The sequence below is a fragment of the Periophthalmus magnuspinnatus genome, chromosome 9 (assembly GCF_009829125.3).
Source record: "Periophthalmus magnuspinnatus isolate fPerMag1 chromosome 9, fPerMag1.2.pri, whole genome shotgun sequence".
In the NCBI taxonomy this organism is placed as follows: domain Eukaryota; kingdom Metazoa; phylum Chordata; class Actinopteri; order Gobiiformes; family Gobiidae; genus Periophthalmus; species Periophthalmus magnuspinnatus.
This window is the reverse complement of record NC_047134.1, coordinates 23,334,257-23,361,610: the sequence shown is the minus strand read 5'-3', so window position 1 is coordinate 23,361,610 and position 27,354 is coordinate 23,334,257. Positions and strand designations below refer to the sequence as shown.

The 27,354-nt window shown below is 39.9% G+C and overlaps 1 protein-coding gene across 1 annotated transcript in view; it reads left to right on the top strand.

Moving 5' to 3' along the window:
• plcxd3 (phosphatidylinositol-specific phospholipase C, X domain containing 3) overlaps positions 1 to 27,354 on the top strand; it is a 38,698-nt gene that overhangs the window by 8,111 nt on the left and 3,233 nt on the right. The window contains exons 2-5 of the mRNA XM_033973427.2: positions 14,303 to 14,559; positions 16,992 to 17,165; positions 20,222 to 20,397; positions 23,147 to 23,248. Of these exons, the coding sequence (XP_033829318.1) occupies positions 14,303 to 14,559; positions 16,992 to 17,165; positions 20,222 to 20,397; positions 23,147 to 23,248 (709 nt within the window). The remainder of the gene's footprint in view (positions 1 to 14,302; positions 14,560 to 16,991; positions 17,166 to 20,221; positions 20,398 to 23,146; positions 23,249 to 27,354) is intronic.

Genomic DNA, 27,354 nt, shown 5'->3' with positions numbered 1-27,354 from the left:
ATACTAGGGCTAAACAAATCTCCCATCCATCCCAGACTTCCCTCACCCCAGACACTTCCTTCATCTCCTCTAGTGGGACCCCGAGGCGTTCCCAGGCCAGCTGAGAAACATAGTCCCTTCAACGTGTCCTGGGTCTTCCCGATGGGACAGGAATACCTCCCGCCGATCACATCTCACATCATGGAAACGAGCAGATGGCATAACCTCAGAAAAGTTACATTGTGCACTTTAAACTGGGTGTTTGACTTTCAGGCTGTGTGATGCATGGGTTAAGTAGGATTTTATTGTTAATTAAACTCTTGAATGAGGAGGTCAGACCATTCAGAAAAGCTTCATTTAACTTACGGCCACACAGAGTCGAACAGAGCACATAGGTCCTAAGTGAGCGGTGTTTCAATGAGATGTACGATTTGCATGGAGGGGAGGGGGCAGGGCGGACCATCATTTCTCTCTCTGTCTGTAGCAGCGCTGGCTTCTCTGGAGGTAAATGAATAGCATACCTCAGGCCTGGCCACACTATTGAGTTAAGCCCATTTCAGAGGCAGTATAAACGGATACACTCTCTCGCCGGCTCCTTTAGGTCTGAAAGAAAATCCAGGGACTTTGAGCTGTAAAGCTGTCAGTCAGGGGGGACATGGGGGGCTGGGAGTCACTGTAAGCCCCTTAACAATGAGAGGAACAAGAGCAAAAGCCAGGATAAACAGCGTCGTTCTGTGAGTGCAGACTAGAGCTGTCACGAGACTCCATACTAGTCCATATAATCACTTTTGTTTATAGCGCTTTTCCACCTTCAAGTCACTCAAAGCTCTTTACATGAAGAAAACACTCACCCATTCACACACACACATCCATACAGTCTGCACTGACACTGAGGGTGAGGTGGGCAAAGTGTCTTGCCCAAGAACACAACGACAACATTCAATTGTGGGAGCTGGAACTGTGGATCTGAGCCCTTTTATAATGATGTTTATGTTGAGAATGGGAGTCGAACTGCCAACCAATAAAAATGTCATTATTCCACTGACAACAAACCCAAGGCAGGATTCTCCCAAACATCTGTTCTATATGTACAGTATTGTTAAACACGAGTTAAATAAATGAAACATAGTCATAGAAGTTATTTATCCAACCCTCTACAGGACAAATCTGATCTTAGTACAAAAACAACAAACAACAAAAAACAAAGAGTTCCATACTAGTGCAAAGAAAAAGTCCCAATGATAAATATTGGTCCCCAAAAATAACAGTTCCGTCTGTCATGTCGACATAGTCATTATCGCGACAGGCCTAACTCTACACTAGGGTTGAACCATATATCTCGAAAAACTCACCCATCCATTTTCTTCTACTTTATTTGGGGCTGGATCACAGGAGGAGCAGTCTAAACAGGGATTCCCAAACTTCCTCACCCCAGACACTTCCTTGAGCTCCTCCTGAGGACTTCCCAGTCCTGCCGAGTGACATAGTCCTTGCCGTGTGTTCTGGGTCAGATGTCCGAGCCACCTCAGCTGCTTCTCTCCACGTGGAGGAGCAGCGGTTCTACTCCAACCTCCTTCTATGTGACTGCGCTCCTCACCCTATCTCTAAAGGAGCTCCCAGCCAGAGGCGAGCTAACCTGCCATGTTCCAAATATTACGTGATCTTGGGTGCGCTTCAGACTCCAATTCACTTTACACTGGAAAATTGTCGCCTCTCTCTGTAACTGCCTCGTCATTTTTATCTTAAAATGTTCATATTAACCCGCTTTTCATCATCCTGATATATTTATTTCGCTATTATGTCCATAAATCAACATTGAACATTGATGAACATTAATAACAGACAAATCAGGTGAATTCTTCCCTCAAGGTCGCTCCTTCTAGTTTTAGCAACACGTTTGATTGACAGCGTTGCTAAGTGCCCATTCCCTGCTAAACCAGTGGTGCAGAGGAAAGCGGCGTTACCTTCAACAGCCTGGCTCCGGATTGGCTATTTGGTTGCTATGATACTCGCTGTCGGAATTCCTAATATGGAACACTGCTCCGAAATTTGGCCCCTAAAACTGCTAGCCTTGATGAGCTTGAGTTGACTGATGCCTCACTTAGTCCACTTCTTTATACAGTCTATTAGGTTAATGCAAAACACAGGAGTACCTCAGACCTTACTGACATGTGGTCTGCATAGAACATGAAGAGCCTGAATGACTTGACTGAATGAGAGAATCTGCACCTGCTTTTCTTGTATAAATGTTATTATTTTGCCTAGAATGTTCCACAGCACAAACACATCCATCATGCTTTTTTCTATTACACTTTGATGGTGTCACCTGCTTGTCACCATGGAGATAGCTAAGTCACGTGCCATGCTGGGGAACATTCCAGGCAAATAAGTACAAGACTAGTTTAGTTTCACCCTTCACTCAGACTCCACGGAGTACGAGGAATCTGCTGCTCTAAGTTATATGTCAACCGAAACTGTTGGCTGTAAAGGAGAGGGGAGGGTGCGTTTGTTTTGTTCTACAGACAGCAGTATGTTAGTGCAGATAAACAGAGTGAAATTCAATTCTCACCAGGCAGAAGGAGCGCGCCCAAATCTGTTTATATTTACTACTGCAAGGCGGCATAGCTCCCAAAGCAAACACATTCTGAGGAGTGTGTCAGGAACATAAACCATATAAAGAAGTGCACTATGTGAGTGTGACATCACCCATAGTGTTCAGCTCCAGTCAAATGAAGGTCATTGAGGCTAACAGCTATAGGGGGCAATTTGGACTGATTTGGATGATACTGACCGTGAGTATCATAGCAACCAAAGAACCAATCTGGAGCGAGGCTGTTGAAGGTAACGCCCCTTCTCTTAGCAACGCTGGTTTAACAGGGAGCGGGGGCTTACTAACACGTCAATCAAACTTGTTGCTAACGCTAGCGGGAGTGACCTCGGGGAAAGAAGGCATCTGATTTGTCTGTTATTAATGTTCATATCTTGATTTACAGACACAATAGCAAAATAAAAAACCTGGATCATGTAAAGGGGGTTAATGCGAACATTTTAAGACCAAAATAGCGAGCCTGACAGCAGCAGTTACAGAGAGTGGGGACACAGTTTTTAAATGTAAAGTGAACTGGAGTAAGAGCTGATTGAGCTGGAAGCGCACCTATGATCACTTCCTATTTGGAAAAAATATTTAAAATATTTAGGAAAGGTCAATTTTTTGCCTGTTTGGTGTATGGTAAATTATCACATTTTTATATAGTGCTTTTCCACCTGCGAGGCACTTAAAGCACTTAACATCAAGGAACCACTCACCCATTCACACACATATTCATACACCAGTGTCTTTCCCAAGGACACAACAACAGGATTCATCTGTGTGAGCAGGAATTGCAACGCCAACCTGAGGGTCAGTGGATCTGCCCGCTTTATGGTGTTTTTGTCGGGAGAAGAAGTTTAACTAACCTTCTGATCAGTGGACAGACTGTTGGCTCCTAACCGAGCTACTGAGTTATTAATATTTTTTTTTCCCAATCCATACTTTTAGTGCTAGTTTTCATTTTGATTAGTATCTTGAGACCTTTTACAAGCTTAGTTTTGGTTTGGTTTCATTTCTGAGTTGCCATGTTTATTTTGAGGTCAGGTAGGCTACTTTCCCACCTCCAGCTGTACCCCTGACCCCAAGTCTGCCTTAAAATCCAACATTTTATGCTGTTTCAGGTCTAATTTGCACACGTAGAGCATTGTATTAAATTGTGTTTGTTGTAAACTGCAGTATTGATCCAAACTCAGGCCTACGTCTCTCTAAATGCCATCACGCCACAGATGTGACCTTTGGATCATGTTCTCACCTCTTCACAACCTCATTTCACAAAAGCAAAAAGGAGATTTTTATATTGTTTTAATTTGTGAAATAAAACAGCATTACAGTGTTGAACCTATTGAGTTTTCATCAAAACAGACCAATGGGCTGTGAGTGCAGGACAATACAGAATTACTCAAATATTCACTAAAAGTAGAGATGCACCAAACCAGCTTTTTCTTTTCTGATACTGATATTGATACTTTGGCTTTAAGTATCTGCCGATCCCCAATAGTAACCTGCAGTGTGCGGTAAAAACTGACCCAGATGTGTGTCTTATTACACCAGGTTATAGACAAAATTGGGATATTGACTGAGCTGATATCTTATGAGCACATCCCGATCCACCAAAATATTCAGTACCGGCGTCGATATCTGACACCAGTATCATATCAGAGCATCCCGACTAAAACGACGACTCAGACTGAGCTCATCATGTGGGACAATCATTAAGGCTCTTTAAGTATTTTTTTTATATGTGTCCTTTAAATGTAAACTGTTTATGATGGAGGGTCCACTGCCTGTTTGTGGAGATCATGGTACCGCTTTTCCTGAAACATTTCAAAATATCTCCATGGACACAGGCATGTACCACCAGGTTCACAGGTCAAGTTACAGGTCAGATCTGTGGAAAGACCAGCCTATACTCAGTCAGAATGAATGTTTTTCCAAGGTGTTTTTAAGCTCTAAAAACAACTGAACTTGAATAAATGCGAGTTAGATAGATTCAATGCCATACTGTGGAACATTACAGACAAAGCAATAACATGTGTATGGAGACAAGCAGCAGATGCCCTCCCCCTTCTAGAAAAGCTCCATAGTGCATGTTTTGGCATCTCTATTGTTATGCTAATATGACTAACTTGAACAAAACATGTCTTGGCTTATCTTAGCATGAAAAATGGGTGCTTGCTCTCACTGTATTCATTGCTTTACTTTATATTCAGTCTGTGACCTTTGCAGTACTCTTTATGTGTTGTATTAAAACAGTGTAGAGGCGTTATCGTGCAGCGGCAGAGACTGACAGGCAGGGGGCAGAGCATGTGCCGCTCCCGGGGCTGTTATAATTGAGTTTACAGCAGGAACATGTTTATCTGGATTTCAGAAGTCATTCAGCCTCATTGTGAATGTGTGGGGTCTGTATGATCCAGACAGCTGCGTGTGTAAACAGTCCCGATGATGCTGGTCAAACGTGACTCTGGTTAAGGCTCTGAAGTGGTTAAATCCGCCCTGTTGTGCTTGTGTCCACTCTGTAATTATAATCTCATTGAGAAAAAACACTAGAGCATGGTTAAAAGATCTGAACTTTGATAATATTAACGATATATAGCAAAGCATGTTGTTTACACTGGTTTAGGTCAGGAGTTCATACTGCCTCTAAACATAATGGCATTGCATGTACAGCAGACTAGAGCTTGAACAGATCTAATGTTACTCAAGTAAAAGTAGTGTCCCAAGAAATCACTCAAGTAGAAAATCTGCTACTTTGTCAAGTTAAAGCTACCATATATAATTTTCTGTACATTTTTTCACCACCAGAGGGCAGATGTGAAACTTGTTCCCTCCTATCCCCCCCTCTCACCTGGCCCCTCCCCCCTCCCCTCACCTGGCCTTCGTTCAGTCTCACCTGTGCTCTCTGGTCTTCGTCTGTCAGGTCAAAGTTAGCACACCGTCAGACAGCAGTAACACAGACAGCATCTAGTGGTGAAAAGTGAGAATACATCAGGGGCGGGTCAACCAGTCTAAGTACAAATTGTAGCTTTAATGTAACTGTAAAGACGAAACATTAAGTAATGCACAAAACCTGGCATTTCAAAAGGACAGACCACAAAAACTAAGAAAATGAAGTCATATCTGAAGTAACAGTGCAAGAAACACAAATGTTCAAATCATTTCATTTTGTCAACATAAAGTTTTTTCTCCTGTTGACTTACTCACAGTGGAAAGACTTTCAGAGCCTTGCACAGTCTGGCTCCTTTCTACATCAGTGATCCGATCCAGACCTCTGCCCCCTCTCACTCTTTGACGTCTCTGGATCAGAACCTGCTGACGTTTCCTCGTGTTCGTTTTCAGACCAGAGGAGACCACTGCTTTCAGGCTGTTGCTCCCAAGCTCTAGAACGACCTCCCGCTCTCCTTGTGTTCACTGAAGTCTGTTGATGCCTTCGAAAGCCGACTCAAAACAATCCCATTTGGTCAGTCAGTTGTTTTAAGCACCTGTTTGTGTAATCCCTCAGTCGTCCAGGTTGATCCATAGCTAAAGAAAATTTCAGACCTGTAACTGGTCAAAAAGTTGTTGGGGTGAAAACGTTTTGCAGTGTTTTTTAATGGCTGCTATGACGGCCATATTGTTTGTATTGACTATTTTGTTTTTGTGTGTTTTAACTTCCCTGTGTGAAAGGTGCCATATAAATCAACTTTGCTTGTTTGCAGTGCAGAAAAAATATCAGTGCCAACGAACCAATGCGATATCTGGGATAACGATAACTGATCCCTAACTGTTACATTTACAAGGAATCAGAGTAAAAGTAGTAGTAAGGTGTGAATCCTAGAATAGCAAAAGATGAAGTTTAAATCTGGCAACTGGACAAATCGTTGTAAGCATGAAGACGTTTCGCTGCTCATCCAAGCCTCTTCTTCCGTTCTGGTGACCTTAAACTACTCTCTACTAAGACCTGGACGACTGAGGGATTACACAGACAGTACTCCTAGAAGTATAGTTTTATCAATGTATCTGAGTACTCTGCTCTTTCTATAATCAGATGATCCCACTGCTTGCTCAGTGTCTTCTGTCACTGGGTTGTGTGAGTGACTCAGAGGAGCAGTGTTGATTCCTTGAACACATCCAGAGCCAGAGGATGACTCACGGCTCCGAGGTCCATTCTGCAAAAACTCACCTCAGTCAAACTTTTGTTACTTCCATGTTTCATCATTTTATCCTTTAAAGCTGTACTATGTAAGATTTTCCTTTTTGTCGTTATGGAGATGGTATAGCTTTACCTGAAATATCCCACAGAATAGCAGTAAAAGTTGCAGGTCAGATCTGTGGAGAGGTGACTCTATACTCACAGCAAAAATCCATGTATTTGTAAGATATTTTTGAGCAGTAAAAACACCTGCACTTGAATAAGGTTTGATGCAATACTGTGGAACATTACAAGCAATAACATCTCCATGGAGACGATCAGGTGGACCGAACAGAAAAGACACATATTTTGGCATCTCTATTGGTACACTAAAATGAAGTTGTACAAAACATGGCTTGACTTTACTTAACATTCGTCATCTCTAGATCGAAAATCGGATACTAATCGATGCTAAAACTAGTATCGAAACTAGATACTCGTTTGAGCAGGTATCGATACTGAAAAATCCTATTCACGGGACAGAAATCAACCTTTCCTGAATGATCTTGAGCTGTATCAGAACAAGTATAAGACACATAGACTAATATACGTCCCAAATGTGGAAGATGGGAATATTAAAGAAAGTACCACCATTTAATGTTGAAAATCACATTCTATTGTCTAAAGAAAGTGTTTTTTATCATCACCGTGGCATCAGAATCGGTATCAAGTCTTAGTATTAAAACAGTTTGAAGTTTCAGTATCGTGACGGCACTTGTCATCTATACATTCCATCGTCTCTTTGTCATTTGCGTTCTACTTACACTTGCCTTTGTTCTTGTATCTCCCGCAGCAGAAGCGAGCCTCATCAGGAAACAAAAGAGCCGTTTGTGAAGTGTATACAGGCGCCGATGTGTTGACTTGTTGTTCTTTTTTCTATTTGACAATGACTCATCAAAACACGAGCTGAGTCATTCTCTTGTGTGTTGTGATCCAGTGGCAGCAGAAGTGTGGACCAGAGTCGTTCCTTCAGGCTGCTGTGTTTTGTTTCTTCGTGTCTCATTTTCCACAGACGATACAAACATGTTTTTCAAGATGTTCTTTGAAACTTAAGTCCCAGTCATCAACGCTCAATGTTTTTATTATTATCATGAGTTTGGGAAGCAGATCAGCGGTGGAACGTGATTAAGTACAAGTGGTAAAGTACTGTGCTTAAGGAAAAAGTTTTATGTATCTGGACTGTACTTACTACTTTACTTCACTACATTTAAGAGCAGGTATCTGTACTTTCTACTTTTACTTAACTACATTTGAAAGCTGGTATCTGTACTTTACTTACTACTTTTACTTCACTGCAATTTGTAGCAGACATCTGTATGTAGTACTTTTAATTCACTACATTTAAGAGGTGGTATCTGTACTTTACTCACTACTTTTACTTCACTACATTTAAGAGCAGGTATCTGTACTTTACTCATTACTTTTACTTAACTACATTTGAAAGCTGGTATCTGTACTTTACTTACTACTTTACTTTGCTACATTTCAGAGCAGGTATCTTTACTTTACTTACTACTTTTACTTCACTACAATTTATAGCAGACATCTGTATGTAGTACTTTTAATTCACTACATTTAAGAGGTGGTATCTGTACTTTACTCACTACTTTTACTTCACTACATTTAAGAGCAGGTATCTGTACTTTACTCATTACTTTTACTTAACTACATTTGAAAGCTGGTATCTGTACTTTACTTACTACTTTACTTTGCTACATTTCAGAGCAGGTATCTTTACTTTACTTACTACTTTTACTTCACTACAATTTATAGCAGACATCTGTATGTAGTACTTTTACCTCAGTGCATTTCAGAGCAGGTATCTGTACTTTACTCACTACTTTTACTTCACTGCATTTCAGAGCAGGTATCTGTACTTTACTCTCTACATTTTTGAAACATTTTTCAAACTCGTGATATTTTTCCACCTGGATCAGCCTTTGTCAAGTAGAGGTAGTTGTGTGTGCACTGTGTGTCTAACCTCAGAGTATGAGCCTGATAATATATTTTTTTTCCAAAGTGAAATCCTGTACAGATTTTGGTGTCAGCTGAGTTCATGCTCACACTAGACTGATGTGTGTGTCACTCTGCATTAAGATCCACACATCTGGGACGGCTCTCACTCAAAGCCATCGCCAAATGCAAAACGCCATGACAATTATTTGAACCTGATCGGTCAAAGTGTCACAACAGCGAAAAGGACGAAAAACCTTTTGTTACATCCAGTTGAGAGACATGAACAGACATCTTCCCTGTCACAAAAGTACAAAGCTCTGAACTTCTGCTCATTTTAAAATGTTCAGTATTGAGGCTAAAATCGGCTGAAGTTCGCCTGTCGGCCTCACCTTGGTTTTTTTGTTTGTTTATTTGGGCGCTTCATCTTTGGCTCCTTCCAAACCTCAATGCTGCTCTGTGATTGGTCTTTACAGAGAGTCCACAGCAAGATCGATTCTCGTGAGTTGTTGAACTTTGTGAATAAATATCCTGAGAATGCATTTTGCTGTGCGAGGTCAGAGGTCACGGGGACACTGTCTGTTCTTCACTTTGGCCATGTCTGAGTTTGAGGTCAACAGCCGTGATGGTGGTGTGTGGAGAGGGTGAAGCGTAGGGCTCCACTTTTAATCTTGTAGTTTAGATTTCTACAAACATATTCTGAAAAGTATGGGATTCTCGAATAAGTTTAGCAATTCAAATTTCAATCTCTATTAGTATCATATTTCACTGCAGTTATTGTACAGATATAAAAATGTAAAATGTCAGCAGTAAGAAAATCTAGTGTAGGAAAGAAACATTTTAAACACATATACTCAGATATTTATGCATTTACACATGGTCCTGGACAACAGAATCCTGATCCTAACAGAAGCACGATTATGAAATGTTGCAGGCGTAGTGGGGGGGAGGATGGGGGCAGAGGGGGTGGAGGAAGGGTTGCGGCTCCTTATAAGGCCACATGTCTCACTGTTGTGACTCTGGTTCAGCCACAGTCCAGTCTGGAGCAGTGGCCCCGGGCTGCTGCTGTCTGCTCGGGTTAGTCTCACCGCTCAGGGCCCTGCTCAGACCTGGCTCCACACACTGCACCAAACAACACTAAAAAAACAAAACAAAAAACATCTACACGTTTTAAAGAGGCTGAAAGAAGAATATCTTATGGTTCTTGACCGGAAAAAGGTGGCATTGTCTCCAGGTGGTGTAAAGTCCCTGCCTCAAGTGGAGGAGAAGTATCTCGGCATCTTTTTCACGAGTGAGAGAAGGATGGAACGTGAGCGATCGCCTTGGGGTCCCACTAACGGAGCTGAAGGAAGTGTCTGGGGAGGAGTGGGAGTCCCTGCTTAGACTGTAAGATGGATGTCTTGGTTTGAGTATTGGTCTAAATAGGTAGAACTTTTTCAAGATATTTTGAACTTGTGATGATATTTAATTAAAAATGTCATAATATGCAAGTAATTAAGTTGTGTTTTGTATAGAGCTTTTCCACAGGTCATAAATATGTACTTCACAGTTGCACGGTGTAACTTGTCTCCATGGAGATGACATTTCTTTGCCTGCATTGCTCTAGAGTGTGGCGTTAAACTTATCTATCTCAAACAGGTAACGCCACCAGGCCAATTTACACCTCAGATCTGTGGTAGAGGCGAGCCCACTCTAAGAATGTAAGAATGTTTTTCAATTGATATATTTTTTTTCCGCATTAAAACACCTGTAATTGACTAAATCTAAGATAATACTGTGGAACATTCAAGATAAAGCAATTACATCTCCATGGAGACAAGCAGGTGACCAACCCCCAATCAGAAAAGTTACATAGTGCACCTTCGATAGATAATGTTTTGAATAAATCTTTTTTTTGGCAAAAATAGTCAAATTGCAAAATATTTTCTGAATTAACATAATTTTAAGTCCTGTAGAAGTTCAGTTTTTGCAAGGCACTGGTGCAGAGTCAGGTCTAAAACGTTGGACCAAACAAACAAAAGAGTTCTTCATTTGCATAAACCAACACAAACAGTAAAAGGCTAATTAGCAGCTAACAACACCGGAGTTCACATTTGGGCCATTAACCAAATTCTGACATTTATTTAGGCAAAACATCAACAAAAGACAATTAGTCCTGTGTTTTTATTAGATTTAAAAAGGAAAATGTGTAGATTTAATAACTTAGCCTTTAAAACGTTTCATTCTCATAAGTATTCTGTGTATGGAATTTAAAGCCAGAAACAGCCAATGTGTCAGGGTCAGAGTTCATTTCTTTACTCTGAGCTGTGAGCTTCAAACAGTTCAGATCATAGTCTGGATAAACAAGTGGATTAAGTGAGTGTGACGTCACCCACAGCGTACAGAGAGGGGACAGTTTTTCAATGTTAAGTGAATTGGAACCAGAGTGGATGGAGCCAGAAGCACGCCCATGCTCACTTCCTGTTTGAAACACGGTGGCTAGCAGGCTAGCTATGTCCATTTATACATACAGTCTGCAGTTTAATCTCATGAGTTGTATTTCCATCACCAAGGTGCATTTTGAAGATTCACACAAGTGAATCAGGAGGTGGAAACACACAAAAATCATATCCTGAACTCTTAATTTCCATAAAAGTTTATTTGCTTCAGGTGGATTTTGATTTAAGCCCAGAACAGTTGAAGCTTATTCTCGAGGGTGGAAACACATTTATTGATTAGACTTTTTCTGAATCCTCAGATGCAGTGGAATCTTTAGAGCTGTCAGTCAGAATGCCCCAAGGAAATCAGACCATCTTGGGTTTGATTTCCTTGGTGCTGTTCATGCAGTTAAAGATCAGATATTTTTTAAAGATGCACTAGCTTTAGCTTTCATGATGGAGGGTCTGCCGTCTGCTCTGTTATAGTTTTTTCTGGAATGTTTCACAATGTGGCATTAAACATATATATCATGCATTTATAGAGTAAAAAAAAAAATCTATTCTGTCAACTGGACAAACAGTAACTGTAACAGGTGTGTTAGTTTCAGTGAAGTTAGCTCCTCCCTTTTACAGATATAAGGCAGTGTCCACCAGTAATTTTACCAGAACTGAACTCAAAAAATAAACTTTGTCCAGTTGACAGAATACAATTTTTGTTTTGCTATGAATCATACCTGGACGACACCTGTATTTATAGAGGTTATTCAATGACAATGACAATCATTTTATCTTAAAAATGTCCCTCAATATTCCAACTGAGTGGCACTGAGGCAGAACTATTAGCAAAACAACAAACTAAATGTGTTTCTTTGCTTTTTTGGCCTAATTTTTGTCCATGATGCTGTTGTTTCCTTATCAAGGTGACAAATGACATCTGCCTAAACACTGATGCAGGCAAAGCCTTAGTCTTGATCCTGACCTGAGTGTTGCCTTTGACACTGTCACTCATGGGATCCTCTTACAGAGACTAGAGGACTGGGTGGGTATCTCTAGTATGGCACTAAACTAGTTCAAGTCCTATCTAGAAGAGAGGGAGTAGTTTGTTGAAATTGGAAATTGTGATTCAGATGGCCCTGACCAGTGGGGTGCCTCAGGGGTCAATCCTGGGACCCTTGTTGTTTAACCTTTACGTGCTGCCGTTAGGCCAGTTAATACACAGCAATTTGTCCTACCACAACTCTGCAGATGACACTCAGATCTATGTCTCACTGGCACCAGATGAATATGGACCAGTGGATTCACTCTGCCCACAGAAACAAAGAGAAGGTGTCAGCAGTCTCTAGTCTCTATATCTAAAACCTTCAAATCGGGCTACAAATCTATTTCATTATTTTACCATTGGTTAAGAAAATGAATCTCTGCAGATGAAGGCAGCTGCTTTTGTATGAATCAGCCTCTGAATCTGTGGGCCGTTCCTTTTGTATTAGCTGTAACGTGTTGTTGATCACACCATTTTGCGATGCTAATGTGTCATTTATAATTGATTACAGTAATTGTCATAGATTAACCTTCCTAATAAACACTCCAACCTCCTTGTCAAAACCTGATCTCATCAGATCTCTGACGCTAAGCAGAGCAGGGCCTAGTTTAGACTTGGATGGGAGACTGCTGGGAATAACAGGTGCCACAGTGAGGCACTGGTTGCTGTGTCCTTAGGCAAGACACCACCCACATTGCCTAGTATGAATGAAGTGTACGTGGGTGTAGGTGGTGGTTGGAGGGGCTGATGGTGCAAATTGGCAATCTACTTCAATCAGTTTGTCCCAGGTCAGCTGTGGCTACTATAATGGTGGAGCGAATGAATAATGCCTGAAATTGTAAATCAACTTTGAGCATCAAGTAAAGCTCTGTATAGGACTAATACATTTTTCTTCTTTCTATTTTCTTTCTTATCTTATTATTACTAATGATTGTGTTTAGTGTACCATCGTAAAAGCCAGTTTGGAGAATGTATCACTGTTTTCTTATAATGTAGAAAAAGAACAATGGTGTTGAATAAAAATACTTTAAAGATTAAAATACTGTTCTTGTCGTTCCCATGATCCTGTCACATTCACACTCTGTTTTATGGGACCTGTGGACATTTATTTTCTGTTAGGGCTGTGCAATTCATTGGATCTAATCTTTGCTGTCTTTTGAATCGAGAGGTCTACACCCAATCAATCAATCTTCATTTACACAAATGCTCAAGGTGGTCAAAGTGCTTTATAATCAAACCAACACAATATAAAAACACAACAAATACAAAACATTAAACAGTGAAATAAAACAAATAAAAGAATAATGACCCTAGATTTGTTTTGAGCCTGGATTTAAACAGGCCAGAGTCTGTGATAGTGGCATATCTGGAGGAAGTTTGTTCCAGAGTCTGGGGCTGGGGCCAGAAGAAGCCCGATTACCCCAGGGTTTGAGTCTGGGTCTGGGGATTTGAGCTGAAGTTGGTTAAAACCTTAAGGCCCTGTTTGAGTTTGTAACACACAGGAGTTCAGACTTATATTTAAAAGGTCCTATATTACGCAAAATTGACTCTTGTGTGTTTTAAGCCATGTTATAACGACATTATATCATAGATCATAAAGTAGCGTAATATGGGCCCTTTAAATGCCAATGATGAGACACGGCATCCGGTTTAAATGTGTTTTTGTCATTCTTCTGCAGCAGACAGCACAGACAGAGCTCCTAAACAAAGAAATAAGCAAAACATAGAAAGTCACACTAATATTCACTATAGATTTGTTTTGGTTCCTGCAGAATAAAGATGTTCAAAGTAAATCTACAGACTGCACTGTCAGAGTTCAGGAGTCGGTCCCATCGCAGCACTCAGAGAAAACCGCAGAGCTGTTACCATGACAACGCATTGTTTTCTCTAACGCATAGACACGACAGAGGGAGGCTGTTGATAAAAACTTCAAATGAAAGATTGTTTTGAAGGTTGCTACCCAGAGCAACTGAATGTTTATGCAGTGTTCATCATGTAAATGCAGAAATCTATAGCATAAGATAAAAAGTGCAAGTGGTGAGCGGCATTTGAGATCGTTTTGGCCTTAATATCGTTTATCGTCTATATTTACAGGAAAATATCGCACTTTGAAATGTGTGATCGTGACCTATAGATCTGTTTTCTTGTCTCTGCAGGTTCCCATGACTCCTTCAGTTTCTACATCGATGAGGCTTCTCCGGTCGGCCCCGAGCAGCCGGAGACAGTGCAGAACTTCGTCTCCGTGTTTGGGACCGTCGCCAAGAAGCTAATGAGGAAGTGGTTAGCGACGCAGACCATGAACTTCACCAGCCAATTAGAATCCGGCATTCGCTTCTTTGACCTGCGCATCTCCACCAAACCCCGCGACCCCGACAACGAGCTGTACTTCGCCCACGGACTCTTCAGCGCCACAGTGAATACTTTTGAATATGTAGTCGTGCTTCTGCTGCCTTACTCAAACTTTTACTTTCACTGGCTTAAATATTCATCTGCTGCTTACATTTTCAGCACAGCAAAGTTATTTATAATAGTACTGTTTAGAATTTAGGAGCAGTACTTTTTATTCTGAAGGACTATGCACTTGCTAATCTAAAAATCTTTCAAACCTATTGGTTATTTGACTTGTTGTAGAGCTAGAAACCTATTTTATAATGTTGTTTCCTCATAAGAAACATACCTGGAGTTGTGTTTTATTTCATTCACACATGTTTGAGTAACATTTTATTATTAGTTTCTTTACATCTAAAAGCCCCAAATGCTCTGTTCCACCTTGTGATGTCATGAAGTGGTAGTTTTCAAGTTAACAACTACCTTTTATCTTTAGTTTAGTAAAGATTGGCACTTCCAGGGCTGAAATGATCCAAATGATTCTAGTGAAGGTGTATGGAGTTTAAAAACACAGTGGAGCCCTTCCTGTATTACCACATGACATCACAAGGTGGAACAGAGTGTTTTCAGTTTGAGAGAAGAACTCAGGGTTTGTGTGTTAAACATGTGAATGAAACAAAACACAACTTTAGGTCTGTTTGTGATGAGGAAACAACATTATAACATATTACACAATTTTTATTCTGTTCTATTCAGTTCTAATTTATTTGTATAGTATATTTAAATACAACTTAGGCATCTTAATCACTCTAAAGTTTAAAGGTTTGACTTGGAGGTCATTACAAAGGCCTCATACCTCAGCTGGAGGAGTTCTGGGTTGTCTGGGTTGTTGTATTGATCTGGTGAAAACGAGCTCAGTTAAAAGTCAAAGCTCTTGATTTACCAGTCTCTCTACACTGTTCCTTCTATCCCTGTGGTCCCCTAAAGGATACGAGTTTGCTCTGCAGGGCGGCTGAGTGCTCACTTAGAGAAAGCAGGGTTTAAAACTGGCACCGCTTTGGTTTCGTAAGAGCCCAAAGTGAAGTCAGCGGGACAGTTTTTTTTTTAAATGAAACACATCTAAATAAATGAATATAACAAAAGTTGGTAGCGCACATGTGAGGGAAAGATAGACAGATACATGCTGTTACTTCAGGTACAGAGAAGAGAGCACCGAGATCCCATAGTTTATGTTGATAAAGCCAATAATCCCAGCAAAATCCTCATTTGGTATATAGTCACATTTTTATATAGCACTTTTCCACCTTCAAGGCAAAGGGCAAACACTCAACCAACTGAGCCACTGTCGCCCCCTTTTAAAGTTTGCTGATGTACAATATATTGAGCCTAACTTAATACTTGTTCCCTCTACTGGCAGAAACCTGTATTGTTCACTTTCCATAACCCTCATTACAATGTTAAGAAAGGACAAGGAAAGAGAAAAAGAGCAGGAAATGGTGAGGCACTCAGTCACATGAGAGGAGCTCGGAGTGGAGACACTGCTCCTCTACAATGATGAAGGGTTGTGGATCGCTGGGACACACAGAATAGCTGGCGGTACAAACTCAGCTACGATTATAATGTAAAAAAACAGCTTTAATGATTTTAGTGATGGGACTTTCGACTCTTATGGGATCTGAATCTTTTGGATCTGTTAATTTCAAAGAGCTGTTCAAATGACTGGCCCTTTTTATATTTATTTATACGACAGAAGCCAATGTGAGAACTCATTTAACTACAAACTTATCACAGAGAGAAACAACCACGGCTAAAAACGTTTTAAAATTGGTCAAACTGAAAATGGGTGTGAGTTTACCCTTTGGAATTATGTAAAATCTAAATAAAACATTTCACTACAATAATAATAATTTTAAAAAATCACTATTATTACAAGGACAGATATATTTTTTATGCATAAAGCTCTCACTCGTGTCGCCTACTCTTCTTCTGTGATGATTCTTGTGTTGGTTCAGCGTCAATCCAAATAAAATGTATAAAAATTTGAAAGAAAAAGATTCAGTTCTTTTAAAAATCGGTAACATTAAGGAACAGTTCAAAAGATCCGACTCGCTCATAAACGTCACACAGACCTGTCACAATAACATTTTGAGAAACAGACAAATATCGCCATAAACAATAGTATTGAAACTATATTACATCACTAATTAAGATTTAAAGAACACAAGATAATCTCAATGAACCATTTTAAATAGACTGTTTAATTCAGTGTATTTAAACTAATTTATATCAATAATTAGGAATAAACGGGACTTATTCACCATCTACAGCTCAAATCTTATCACATTACAACAAAAAATACCCCAAATCTCCCCAGTTTTGCAAAGAAAAAGTGCTCATGATAAACACTGAGTCCCAAAACATATAATAATTCTGGTGACGGGCCTAACGTCGCCTCAGTAAATAACTTCCCCATAGAATCGATTGCATTACTGATGTTGTGCTGTTTGTGTCCTGCAGGTGAGAGAAGGCTTGGAGCAGATCAGTAGCTTCTTGTCGGCTCACGCTCGAGAGGTGGTGTTTCTGGACTTCAACCACTTCTACGGCGTTCAGAACCACCACCATGAGAAGCTGGTGGCCATGCTGAAGGAGGTGTTTGGAGACAAGCTGTGCCCCGTCGTCTTCGCCCAAGAGGTGACTCCAGTTATATAAGTATTTCATCGACAATGAAGTGAATCAGTGGTGGAAAGTAACAAAGTAAAAGTAGTAAAGCACTGTACTTAAGTAAAAGTTTTAGCTATATGTACTTTACTTAAGTACATTTTACAGTGGATACTTTTTACTTTTATCTGTACTTTCTACTCCACTTCATTTTGAATTGGACTGAAAAGTACAAGTATTTTTTACTATTGTCTGAGACCTGCTGGACATCCTGAAGGTTTATTTTTAACATGTTCATAATTTTAACTAAATAAATAAATAAATAAATAAATAAAATAAAAACATCTAGAAAAAAAAAACAATCTTTATCAAAATCTGTACATTTCAAGCTTTATAAGACCTCAATACTTTTACTTTTTACTGTTGAAGTACATTTTAAAATGAGTACTTTAATACTTTTACTTAAGGAGATTTTTTGAGGTTTTTATTGCTCTGGTATCTGTACTTTTACTTCAGTAACAATATTAATATATTACGCTGTCAATCAAACCTGTTGCTAATGGTAGTAGGAGTGAGCTCAGGGAAAAAGGCACCTGATTTGTTTGTTATTAATGTCCATATCTTGACTTACGGGCACAATAGCGAAATAAAAACCCATGGATCATGTAGAGTGGATTAATACGAACATTTTAAGATCAAAATGACGAGTCTGACAGCAGCAGTTACAGAGAGAGGGGCCACAGTTTTTTAATGTAAAGTGAATTGGAGCCAGAGTTGATGGAATGCGGCGACTAGGAGGTTACCTATGTCCATTTATATATACAGTCTGTGTTTGAGACACAGTGAGCTAACATGATGCTGTGCCTATTCACATCCAGTCCATTAACCTCACAGCTCTGCCATAAAACACCATCTATACGCTCAAAACAAAGTGATAATAATGAGCGTCTATTGTCTTTGCGTCTCGATGTGGCTCATTTGAAGAAGCACAAAAGCAGCTCTCAACTCTAATCATAGTTCATATGTGGAACTGTGCAATTTTCCATAAAAGGACCAGTCAAAGACCCTCTTCTGCCCGTAATTACACAATCTACAAGTGTGAGTTTAAACCAGCTGCTAACAACACTATAGCTTTTACAATGCAGTATTTCGTAAAGTAATAGACGTTATGCTGTGAGATCATTTTATTGAAAAATGCCCAACGTTCAGACTGAGGTGCACTGAGGCAGAACTATGGGCAAAACAACAGACAAAATGTGTTTCTTTACTTTTTACGTTAACTTTTTATTTCTTTGGAGCTCTTGTTTTCACCGCACGATAATGATTTCTTTAACACAGAGACTCAAAAACATATTCTTTAAGGAGAGAGGGGTTCAGTTCAGCTATGTGTGCTCCAAAGTCTGTATTAGTGAGTGTAACCCAGACTGTAAAGAAGTGGACTAGGTGTGTGTGATGTCACCAACAGCGTTCGGCTCCAGTCAAATGAAGCTTGTCGAGGCTAGCGGTTATTGTATAATTTGGAGCATTTTAAGACCAAAATGATGAGGCTCATTGCAGCATTTGCAGAGAGAGGGGGCACCGTTTTTTTTTAATGGCATCACTGCTTGTCTCCATATAGAAAAATAAGTCTAATGCCATGCTGTGAAACATCTCACAGGAGACCATAAAAGTTACATATTTAAAGCTTATGTACTGAGTCTTTTGCAGAGCACATATACAGCAGTGCTCTGTATATAAGAGACTTCATTATCGCTGCTGGCTTCACACTGTTCTCATACAAGTCCAAGGACTTCTGTAGTAGATCTATTCAGTTATCTGCAGACTTTCAACTTTTGCTCTAGAATAACTGTTGAATGTGTGAATATGTTCTGTGTTGGTCACATTTGCATCTTGTACTATTATATCCAGGACCCTCTGTGCTCGTTTACTGTGTGAGGTGGATGATGTACTTAATGTGTGTATTTACGTTTCGGTTTTCTCAAGTAAATGTACAAATGTTATTAGTTAAAACAGCATTTTTGGAACATTAGCCATTCCTGTGTACTTGTACCATTCTTATGACAAATAGAAGTGGTATCATTGAAAGTTAATACACTTGCACATAGACCTTGTTTAGTCCAGATTTCTACCTTATTTATTCCATGGTTTGGTCCTGGTTTTGCAGTGACTTAGCCTTGTTTTAGACCTGTTAACTCTCTTGGAGTCGTTTCACTTGTACTTGAGTGAGCGTGACGGCCTCCATGCTTTTATTTAATATTCTATTTATTATTGTTTTCTTAAATACATTGAATCATAGAGGAATATTGAAGTTCCTTGTTTAGTCCTGGTTTGGACCTGATTTAGACCTGATTTACATTTGGTTTTGTCCTGGCTTAGTCCTGTTATTCTTGTTTTCTCTGACAGTTTTGTTTACCCCATTGTACTACCCCTGGACTGCCTATAGGGGTTCCATGTTTTGACCTGGTTTAGACTTGGTTTAGTCCTGGTTTAGACCTGATTTAGACCGACTTTTTTCCTGTTGTATTCCTTTACACTTGTAGGTGACCCTGCAGTACCTGTGGGAGGTTCTTAATGCTCATTTAGACCTGATTTAGACCTGGTTTAGACCTGGTTTAGACCTGGTTTAGACCTGGTTTAGACCTGGTTTAGACCTGGTTTAGACCTGGTTTAGACCTGATTTAGACCTGTTTTTATCTCACAGTTGTTTTTCTCTTATTCTGGTGTATACTTGAAGCTGACCCTGGGGAGGAGTTACTAGTTTAATCCTGTTTTAGTACTCATTTAGACTTGGTTTAGTCCTGCTTTACTCCTGGCTTAATCCTGGTTTAGACCTGATTTAGTACTGGTTTAGTCCTGGTTTAGACCTGATTTAGTCCTGATTTAGTCCTGGTTTAGTCTTGGTTTAGACCCAGTTTAGATGTTTTTATCTCACAGTTGTTTTTGACTCATTCTGTTGTTTACTTGTCCAGTTACTAGTTTTGTCCTGGTTTTTAGTCCCGGTTTTGTCTTGCTTTAGTCCTGGTTCAGACCTGGTTCAGACCTGTTTTTATCTGACAGTTATTTTTGACTCATTCTGCTGTATACTTTAGGTGACCCTGCAGTACCTGTGGGAGAAGGAGTACCAGGTCCTCGTGTTCTACCACCACCCCATGGCTCTGGAGGTGCCGTTCCTGTGGCCGGGGCAGATGATGCCGTCTCCCTGGGCCAACACCACTGACCCGGAGAAGCTGGTGCAGTTCCTCCAGGCCTCGCTCACGGGACGCAGGTCATCACCAGACTCATCACCACAGATGTGTTCTGACGTCTCAATGACAACCACAGCCCCATGAACACGCTGATACTGTGATGTAACACAGAGGTGAAAGGAGGTAGAATTCTGTCAACTGGACAAATGTTTAGTTTTTTCTTTTTGTTTTAGATTTAATGTGTTTTGCCATTCATCCAAGTAGCGTCTTCAGTTATTACCTACACTGCCTGGTCAAAAAAAAAGTCATCATCTGGATTTAACTCAGCAAATAGGTACGAACCTCCTCCAGTTGGTCAGATCTAGGTTCAGCAACAGTCTGTGCTCAAAGAATGAGGTCAGCTGACACCTGAATATACTGAATGACCAGGGTCCATCAGTGGATTTTTTCTTCCCTGATGGCACGGGCATATTCCAAGATGACAATGCCAGGATTGATCAGGCTCAATTTGTGAAAGAGTGGTTCAGGAGCATGAGACATCATTTTCACACATGGATTGTCCACCACAGAGTCCAGACCTTAACCCCATTGAGAATCTTTGGGATGTGCTGGAGAAGACTTTGTGCAGCGTCAGACTCTACCATCATCAATGCAACATCTTGGTGAAAAATTGATGCAACACTGGATGGAAATAAATCTTGTGACATTGCAGAAGCGAAATTGAAACGATGCCACAGTGAATGCGTGCCACAACGAAATATTGTGTGTGGCCTTTTTTTTGGTGGTGACTTTTTTTTAGCTAGTGTGATGGTTTCAGTGTAGATAGCGCCTTCCTTCAGAGAGCTATTTCATTTTTAAGTCAGTTACTTACCAGACCTCTGTCAGAACTGAAGAAGCCTAAGAAGCCTCTTGGACCAGTGGCAAAACACATCCAGTAGTTTAGACCTGGTTTAGTTCTGGTTTAGTCCGGGTTTAGAGCTCTTTCATTTTTAAGCCAGTGACTTAGAACCCCATCAGAACTGAAGAAGCCTCTTGGACAAGTCTCTTCTCTAAAAACTGTTGTCCACTTGACAAAATTCAACCTTGTTTTGCTGTGAACCCTGTGTGTGCGTCTGTGGGGTTATACACACATCCTAATATTCGGGGGAAAATCATTATCCTTTTTTTTAAATTGTTTTATTTGGTTTTGTAATTTCAGCTGTATTTCAGTCAACCAGATGAGTAAAAGTAAAAAAAATCTGATCACAATCACAAAATCTCTCAGAAAAATTATAACTCGCAATTTTTTCAGTGAATTGTTCTCTGATAATGTTTCCTTGTGTTTTTGTGTTTTATATTATAAAGATGCATATTTACACTACAGTATTAAGTTTAGATACACCCTCTCATGTAATGTATTTTTTCCTTTATTTGTACTTCTTTCCACATTTATATACACACAGAATACAACAAATATATGAAGCAAGATATATGGAATTATGTACTAAAGAAAACTATTAAATATTACTAAAACTTAAAAAATTATCAAAAAAGCAAAGAGTGGATTTGAGTATAACGTATAAAAGAGCTATTTAACTTTTTAACTTAAAAAGTCTTGAATGAGATCAAACTTTTGACCATAGTGTAGATATTTTGAGGATCTGTCCTTGGCTGCAGACTGGATCAGATGTAGCACTTAAACACATACTGTACACTGGACATATCGAGCTATAGAAGGCTGTAATTTTAGCATCAGATGTATTAGATGCTCATGCTGTTCAGGTCCTTCGGCGATGCAGCTGTCACCTGCTCCAGACATATGCCACCTGCTGCAGCCAGGGGGCAGTCATCAGCAGTGTTGTCATCATTACAGAATTTACATAATTGAGAGAAAAAAATGATTTACACAAACATTGAAGTGAAATGCTGGTTGCACCGTATAACTCCATCATAATTAGCCTTATTATAGGTTGAAGACTGACTCATGAGATTTTTGCCATGTTATATTGTTGTTACCTCCTCAAAAACAAACCTGGAGTTGTGTTTTGTCTCATTCACTGACAAGAACTCAGCCTAAATATGCAGGTTTGTGTGTTAAACATATGTGAATGAAACAGAACACAACTCCAGGTCTGTTTTTGATGAAGAAACTGTAGGAAATTATAAAGTAGATAAAAATGATTGCGTAATATAGGCCCTTTAAAAATGAATCTAATCTGTTAATTTTGCCACACACCACTCATTAAAAAGAGCAGTGTGTGGCAACCTAGATCTACTTTTATGCTAAAGAAAAGCAGAGAAGCATTGTAGATTTTATGTGGTAGTATAGAAAAATCACACCGTAAACTTTGAGGGTGCATTGGAGTTTCAAAGGGGCGCAAAGTAATACACTTCCATAAAGTTATATTAGGTGCCTGAAATGAGGATGCAAATACTTTTAAATGACCCCTGTAGACCCTTTTGCTTCCCTGCAGACCCTTTTGGACCCCTATAGATTCCTTTGAACCCCTGTAGGCCTTTTTGTTCCCTGTAGACCCTTTTCACCCCTGTAGACTCTTTTGCCCCCCTGAGGACCCTTTTAGACTCCAGTAGACCCATTTGGACCCTTACAGACCCTTTTGTACCCCTGTAGACCCGGGCCTGGTACAAACCATAGCTTTCACTACATGAGCTGTTGAGGGTAGTTACCCAGACACAGGAATAACATGCAAACTGGAGTTATTTATGGAGTTTTGTATTGCACTTCACATCAGAGCTCTGCAGTGTTTGATGCTCGAAACATAATTTTGTTGTTTTCTATGAGCATCAAATCTTGAATCTAAACAGACTTGACCTTTCGTGTGCTTACAGAAAGAAGGGGTCGTTCTTTGTGTCTCAGGTGGTCCTCACTCCAAAGGCCAGCACAGTGATGAAGGGCGTGGCCAGCGGGCTCCGGGAGACCATCACAGAGAGGTATGCGCCGCCTACTGTTCATCTGCAGAACTGACGCAATTAGCAAATCATATAGGCATAATTTCCTACACAAACAACAAAACCTACTGTCTTATACTGATTAAAAACTGGTCACCCTGTAGTTTTGATCTGTACAAGCATGTTCTGAAATGTCCCTGTGTGTCAGATGCCCTCCCTGTCTCTCCATGGAGTCTTATTCTGGATAAAAACTGCCAACCCTGTAGTTTAGGTCTGTAAAAACACATTCTCAGTGATGGGAAGAACGCTTTGAAAATGTTTTTAGTTACAGAACACTGAATACCCAAATTAAAATGTATTTTTAATGTTCCATATTTATTTCACAAATTTAAACTATGCCAATTTCCCAGTGTAAATGTAAGTAGCTGTGGTCTGACACTGGCTGTTCTGCCGCAGTCTATATTTAAACTGAACTCTTAGGCAACAGTCACCACAAAACAACATTATTTACCCATAATGCAACACAAAATCATCTGTGACTCACGGCGCCATTTTATAACCAAATCCAGAGGCATGTTTTCGCCCATGTCCTTGAGCGATCAACACTGACCTTTTTATAAACAGTATTTTTGAAACAGCTGCCACCAACCACAGGTCAGACTTCTGCAGGCTTCAGATTAGCATTTTCATATTATTCTGAATCTTATAATATATTAGTATTAAAAGGCCCATATTACACTATTTTCTGATCTCTGGAGTTGTGTTTTGTTTCATTCACACATGTTTAACACAAAAACCCTGTATATTTAGGCTGAGTTCTTCTCTCAAACAGAAAACACTCTGTTGGGACAATGCATGTTAATGAACAGACATGAGTCAACATCAATGTAAATACACTGGATTATCGCTAAAGGTTAATTTCCATCCGTTGTGCCAAAGGCTGGGGTCATAAAAGGGTCACAAAAAAATTGCACACTAAACTATGCACAGCTCTCATAATTGCACATTCCATTCATTACACAGTTCCCATTATACATACTTATACGTACATGCAAATATGTCTCTATAGGAAAGTTAAAATCACATTGCCACTATAGATGAAGCATGTTTGGTCTGAAAACATCCAAATGATTCTAGTAAAGGTGAATGGAGTTTAAAAACATAGTGTATTTCCTGTATTACCACATGACATCAGAAGGTGGAACAGAGTGTTTTCCTTTGGAGAGAAAAACTCAGCCTAAATATGCAGGATTTGTGTGTTAAACATGTGTGAATGAAACAAAACACAAGTCCAGGACTGTTTTAGAGGAGGAAACACTGTCACTATACCATATCAGATATTCTACCATATCAGAAAATAACATAATATGGGCTCTTTAGTTAAAACTCTAATACAAATCAAATATTCTGAGTTCAAATAATTTTAACTTACTCAGATATAAATTTTTCCATAGTGTTTTCATCTCTTCTTAATGCCTCCCATTTGTTGAGGCAGAGCAGCAAAACCATCCGTTCCCGAGTATGTATAATTCATTGGATAACTCCACTATCAGCGAGTCCCACCAGGCCCACAGGCTCACTTTGATGTAGGCGTCCTTCCAAACTCGTGCTTGGCGTTTTACACATAGGCGTGTCACAATAACACAAGTAGAAGTGAAATACAGTGCTTAAAGAAGCTCTGTGTAAGATATGCATTTTAAATTCCATAAACATGACCTTTCTGCGTCCTTAGATACGAGGTTGTCATGTTTAATCCGGATACTGTATGGCGTTTACTGATAAAAGTTGTAATGCTGCTTTATTCTTAATTATAAACCAACACTGGACATGGACTAAGTTGTTTATGTTAGAATCTGGCATGTTGGTTCTCAAAATTAATCATCCAATCAGAAAGCAGAATGAGCCTCAGATTAATTGCTAGTTTCAAAAATAACTCTCTCTTAAAACTACCAGCACCTGCCGCCAATCATTAATCAGTGCCTCTCCTGCAGTTTAAGCCGTCCATGTTCTGAGGCAGAGGAACAAGCGTCATGTGATGCTGTGGTGGAGGTGTAGTGATGATGTAGTGTAGGTGTAGTGATGATGTAGTGTAGGTGGAGTGGTGGTGTAGTGTAGGTGGAGTGGTGGTGTAGTGTAGGTGGAGTGGTGGTGTAGTGTAGGTGGAGTGGTGGTGTAGTGTAGTTATGCTGTAGTGATGTTGTAGTGATGATATAGTGTTGGTGTAGCGTAGTGGTGGTGTAGTGATGGTGTGTTGATGGTGTAGTGTAGAGATGGTGTAGTGGTGGTGTATTGATGGTGTAGTGGTGGTGTAGTGATGGTGTATTAATGGTGTGGTGTAGTGATGGTATAGTTGTGGTGCATTGATGGTGTAGTGATGGTGTAGTGTAGTGATGGAGTATTGATCGTGTAGTGATGGTGTGGTGTACTGATGGTGTAGTGATGGTGTAGTGTAGTGATGGTGTATTAATGGTGTGGTGTAGTGATGGTATAGTTGTGGTGTAGTGATGGTGTAGTGTGGTGATCATTTTAGTGATGGTGTAGTGGTGGTGTATTGATGGTGTAGTTTAGAGATGGTGTAGTGATGGTATAGTTGTGGTGTAGTGTTGGTGTAGTGGTCGTGTAGTGATGGTGTATTGATGGTGTGGTGTAGTGATAGTGTAGTGAATCACTACACTATCACTACATTACACCACCACTACTCCATCACTATACTACACCATCACTACTCCATCACTACACCATCACTACACTACACCATCACTACACCATCACTACTCCATCACTACAACATCACTACTCCATCACTACACCATCACTACACTACACCATCACTACACTACACCATCACTACACCGTCACTGGATGCTTGTGAGAAAGGCTACATGAAGTAAAACATATAAATCAGGTAAACAAACTCTGTCTGACAAAAAGAATGGCCCATTCTGAGATATAAATGATGTTGTTTACGTCCACAGGCGTTTTGCTTTGGGGCTGGTACATACAGGAGGCAGATCTGACGCAGAGAGAGAGAGTAACAGTTTTTTGGGAGGAGCCTCTTGTCATTCTCACAGCTGGTGTCTGGATCGCAGGTGTTTGAGATGCTCAGAGATGTCACTCCCAGATGTAGATAGACACAGCAGTGCTCATGAGACTACATGAGTTAAAATTACTTAAATTCTGGATGTTTATGTTGCTTGAGTAGTTTTAAAGATTCAGTGTGTAACTTTTTTGTGAGATGTTATTGCGTTGCCTAAAAAGTTCCACAGTAATGCACTAAACTTATATATCTTGCCTACGATCAAGTACAGGTGTTTTATTGATCCAAAAATAACTTGAAAACATGTATTCTTAGTGAGTGGGATCAACTCTCCACTGATCTAGCCTGTAACTTGCTTATCGCCATGGAGGTAGATAATGCCGTACTGTGGGACATTGTTCCATGTGGGACATTTTGGAATACAAGTTTGACTTACTCCACTGACAGATGTTGGTTATTGAAATTGGAAAACTAATTATTCCAAAATACCTTGAACCAATTCAAATAATCTAGACCAGTAACATTTGTCCATGGAGATGTTATTGTTTTGCTAGGAAGGTTCCACAGTATGGCATTAAAGCTTCTCATTTTCTTCACAGGACTGAACTGTAATTTTCTTAGTAACACCACCTGTTTGTCCTCATGGAGATATACAGGTTTAATGCCATACTGTTAAACATTCTGGACAAAGTAGTTTATTAACATCTCCATGCAGACGACCAGAAAAGTTACCAAGTGAATCTTTAAGTCAGACCTATTGTTCTTGTGGGTGCTCTGTAGTTATAATCTGTGACACCCTGGATCACTGTTATAATTTACACATTTTAAAACACAATATTCATCCAAAACGACTTCATAAAAGAAACAAGTACACTGACCTCCGCATTAGAAAACTGCGGTGCCCAATGTGAGTTGATGTCGCCATGAACGTCGTGCAGGTGAAAACAGGGACCGATTGGCAAAATGGTGTTTTGATCAAGTTTACTCAAACATGAATGACTCCAAATACAACTTCAGAACATGGTTAAACGCTCTGAAAAGTCCCTTGCAGAATACATGACTCTGAACTCCAAACAACATTAATATTATGATTTCAAGCCATTTCAAGTCA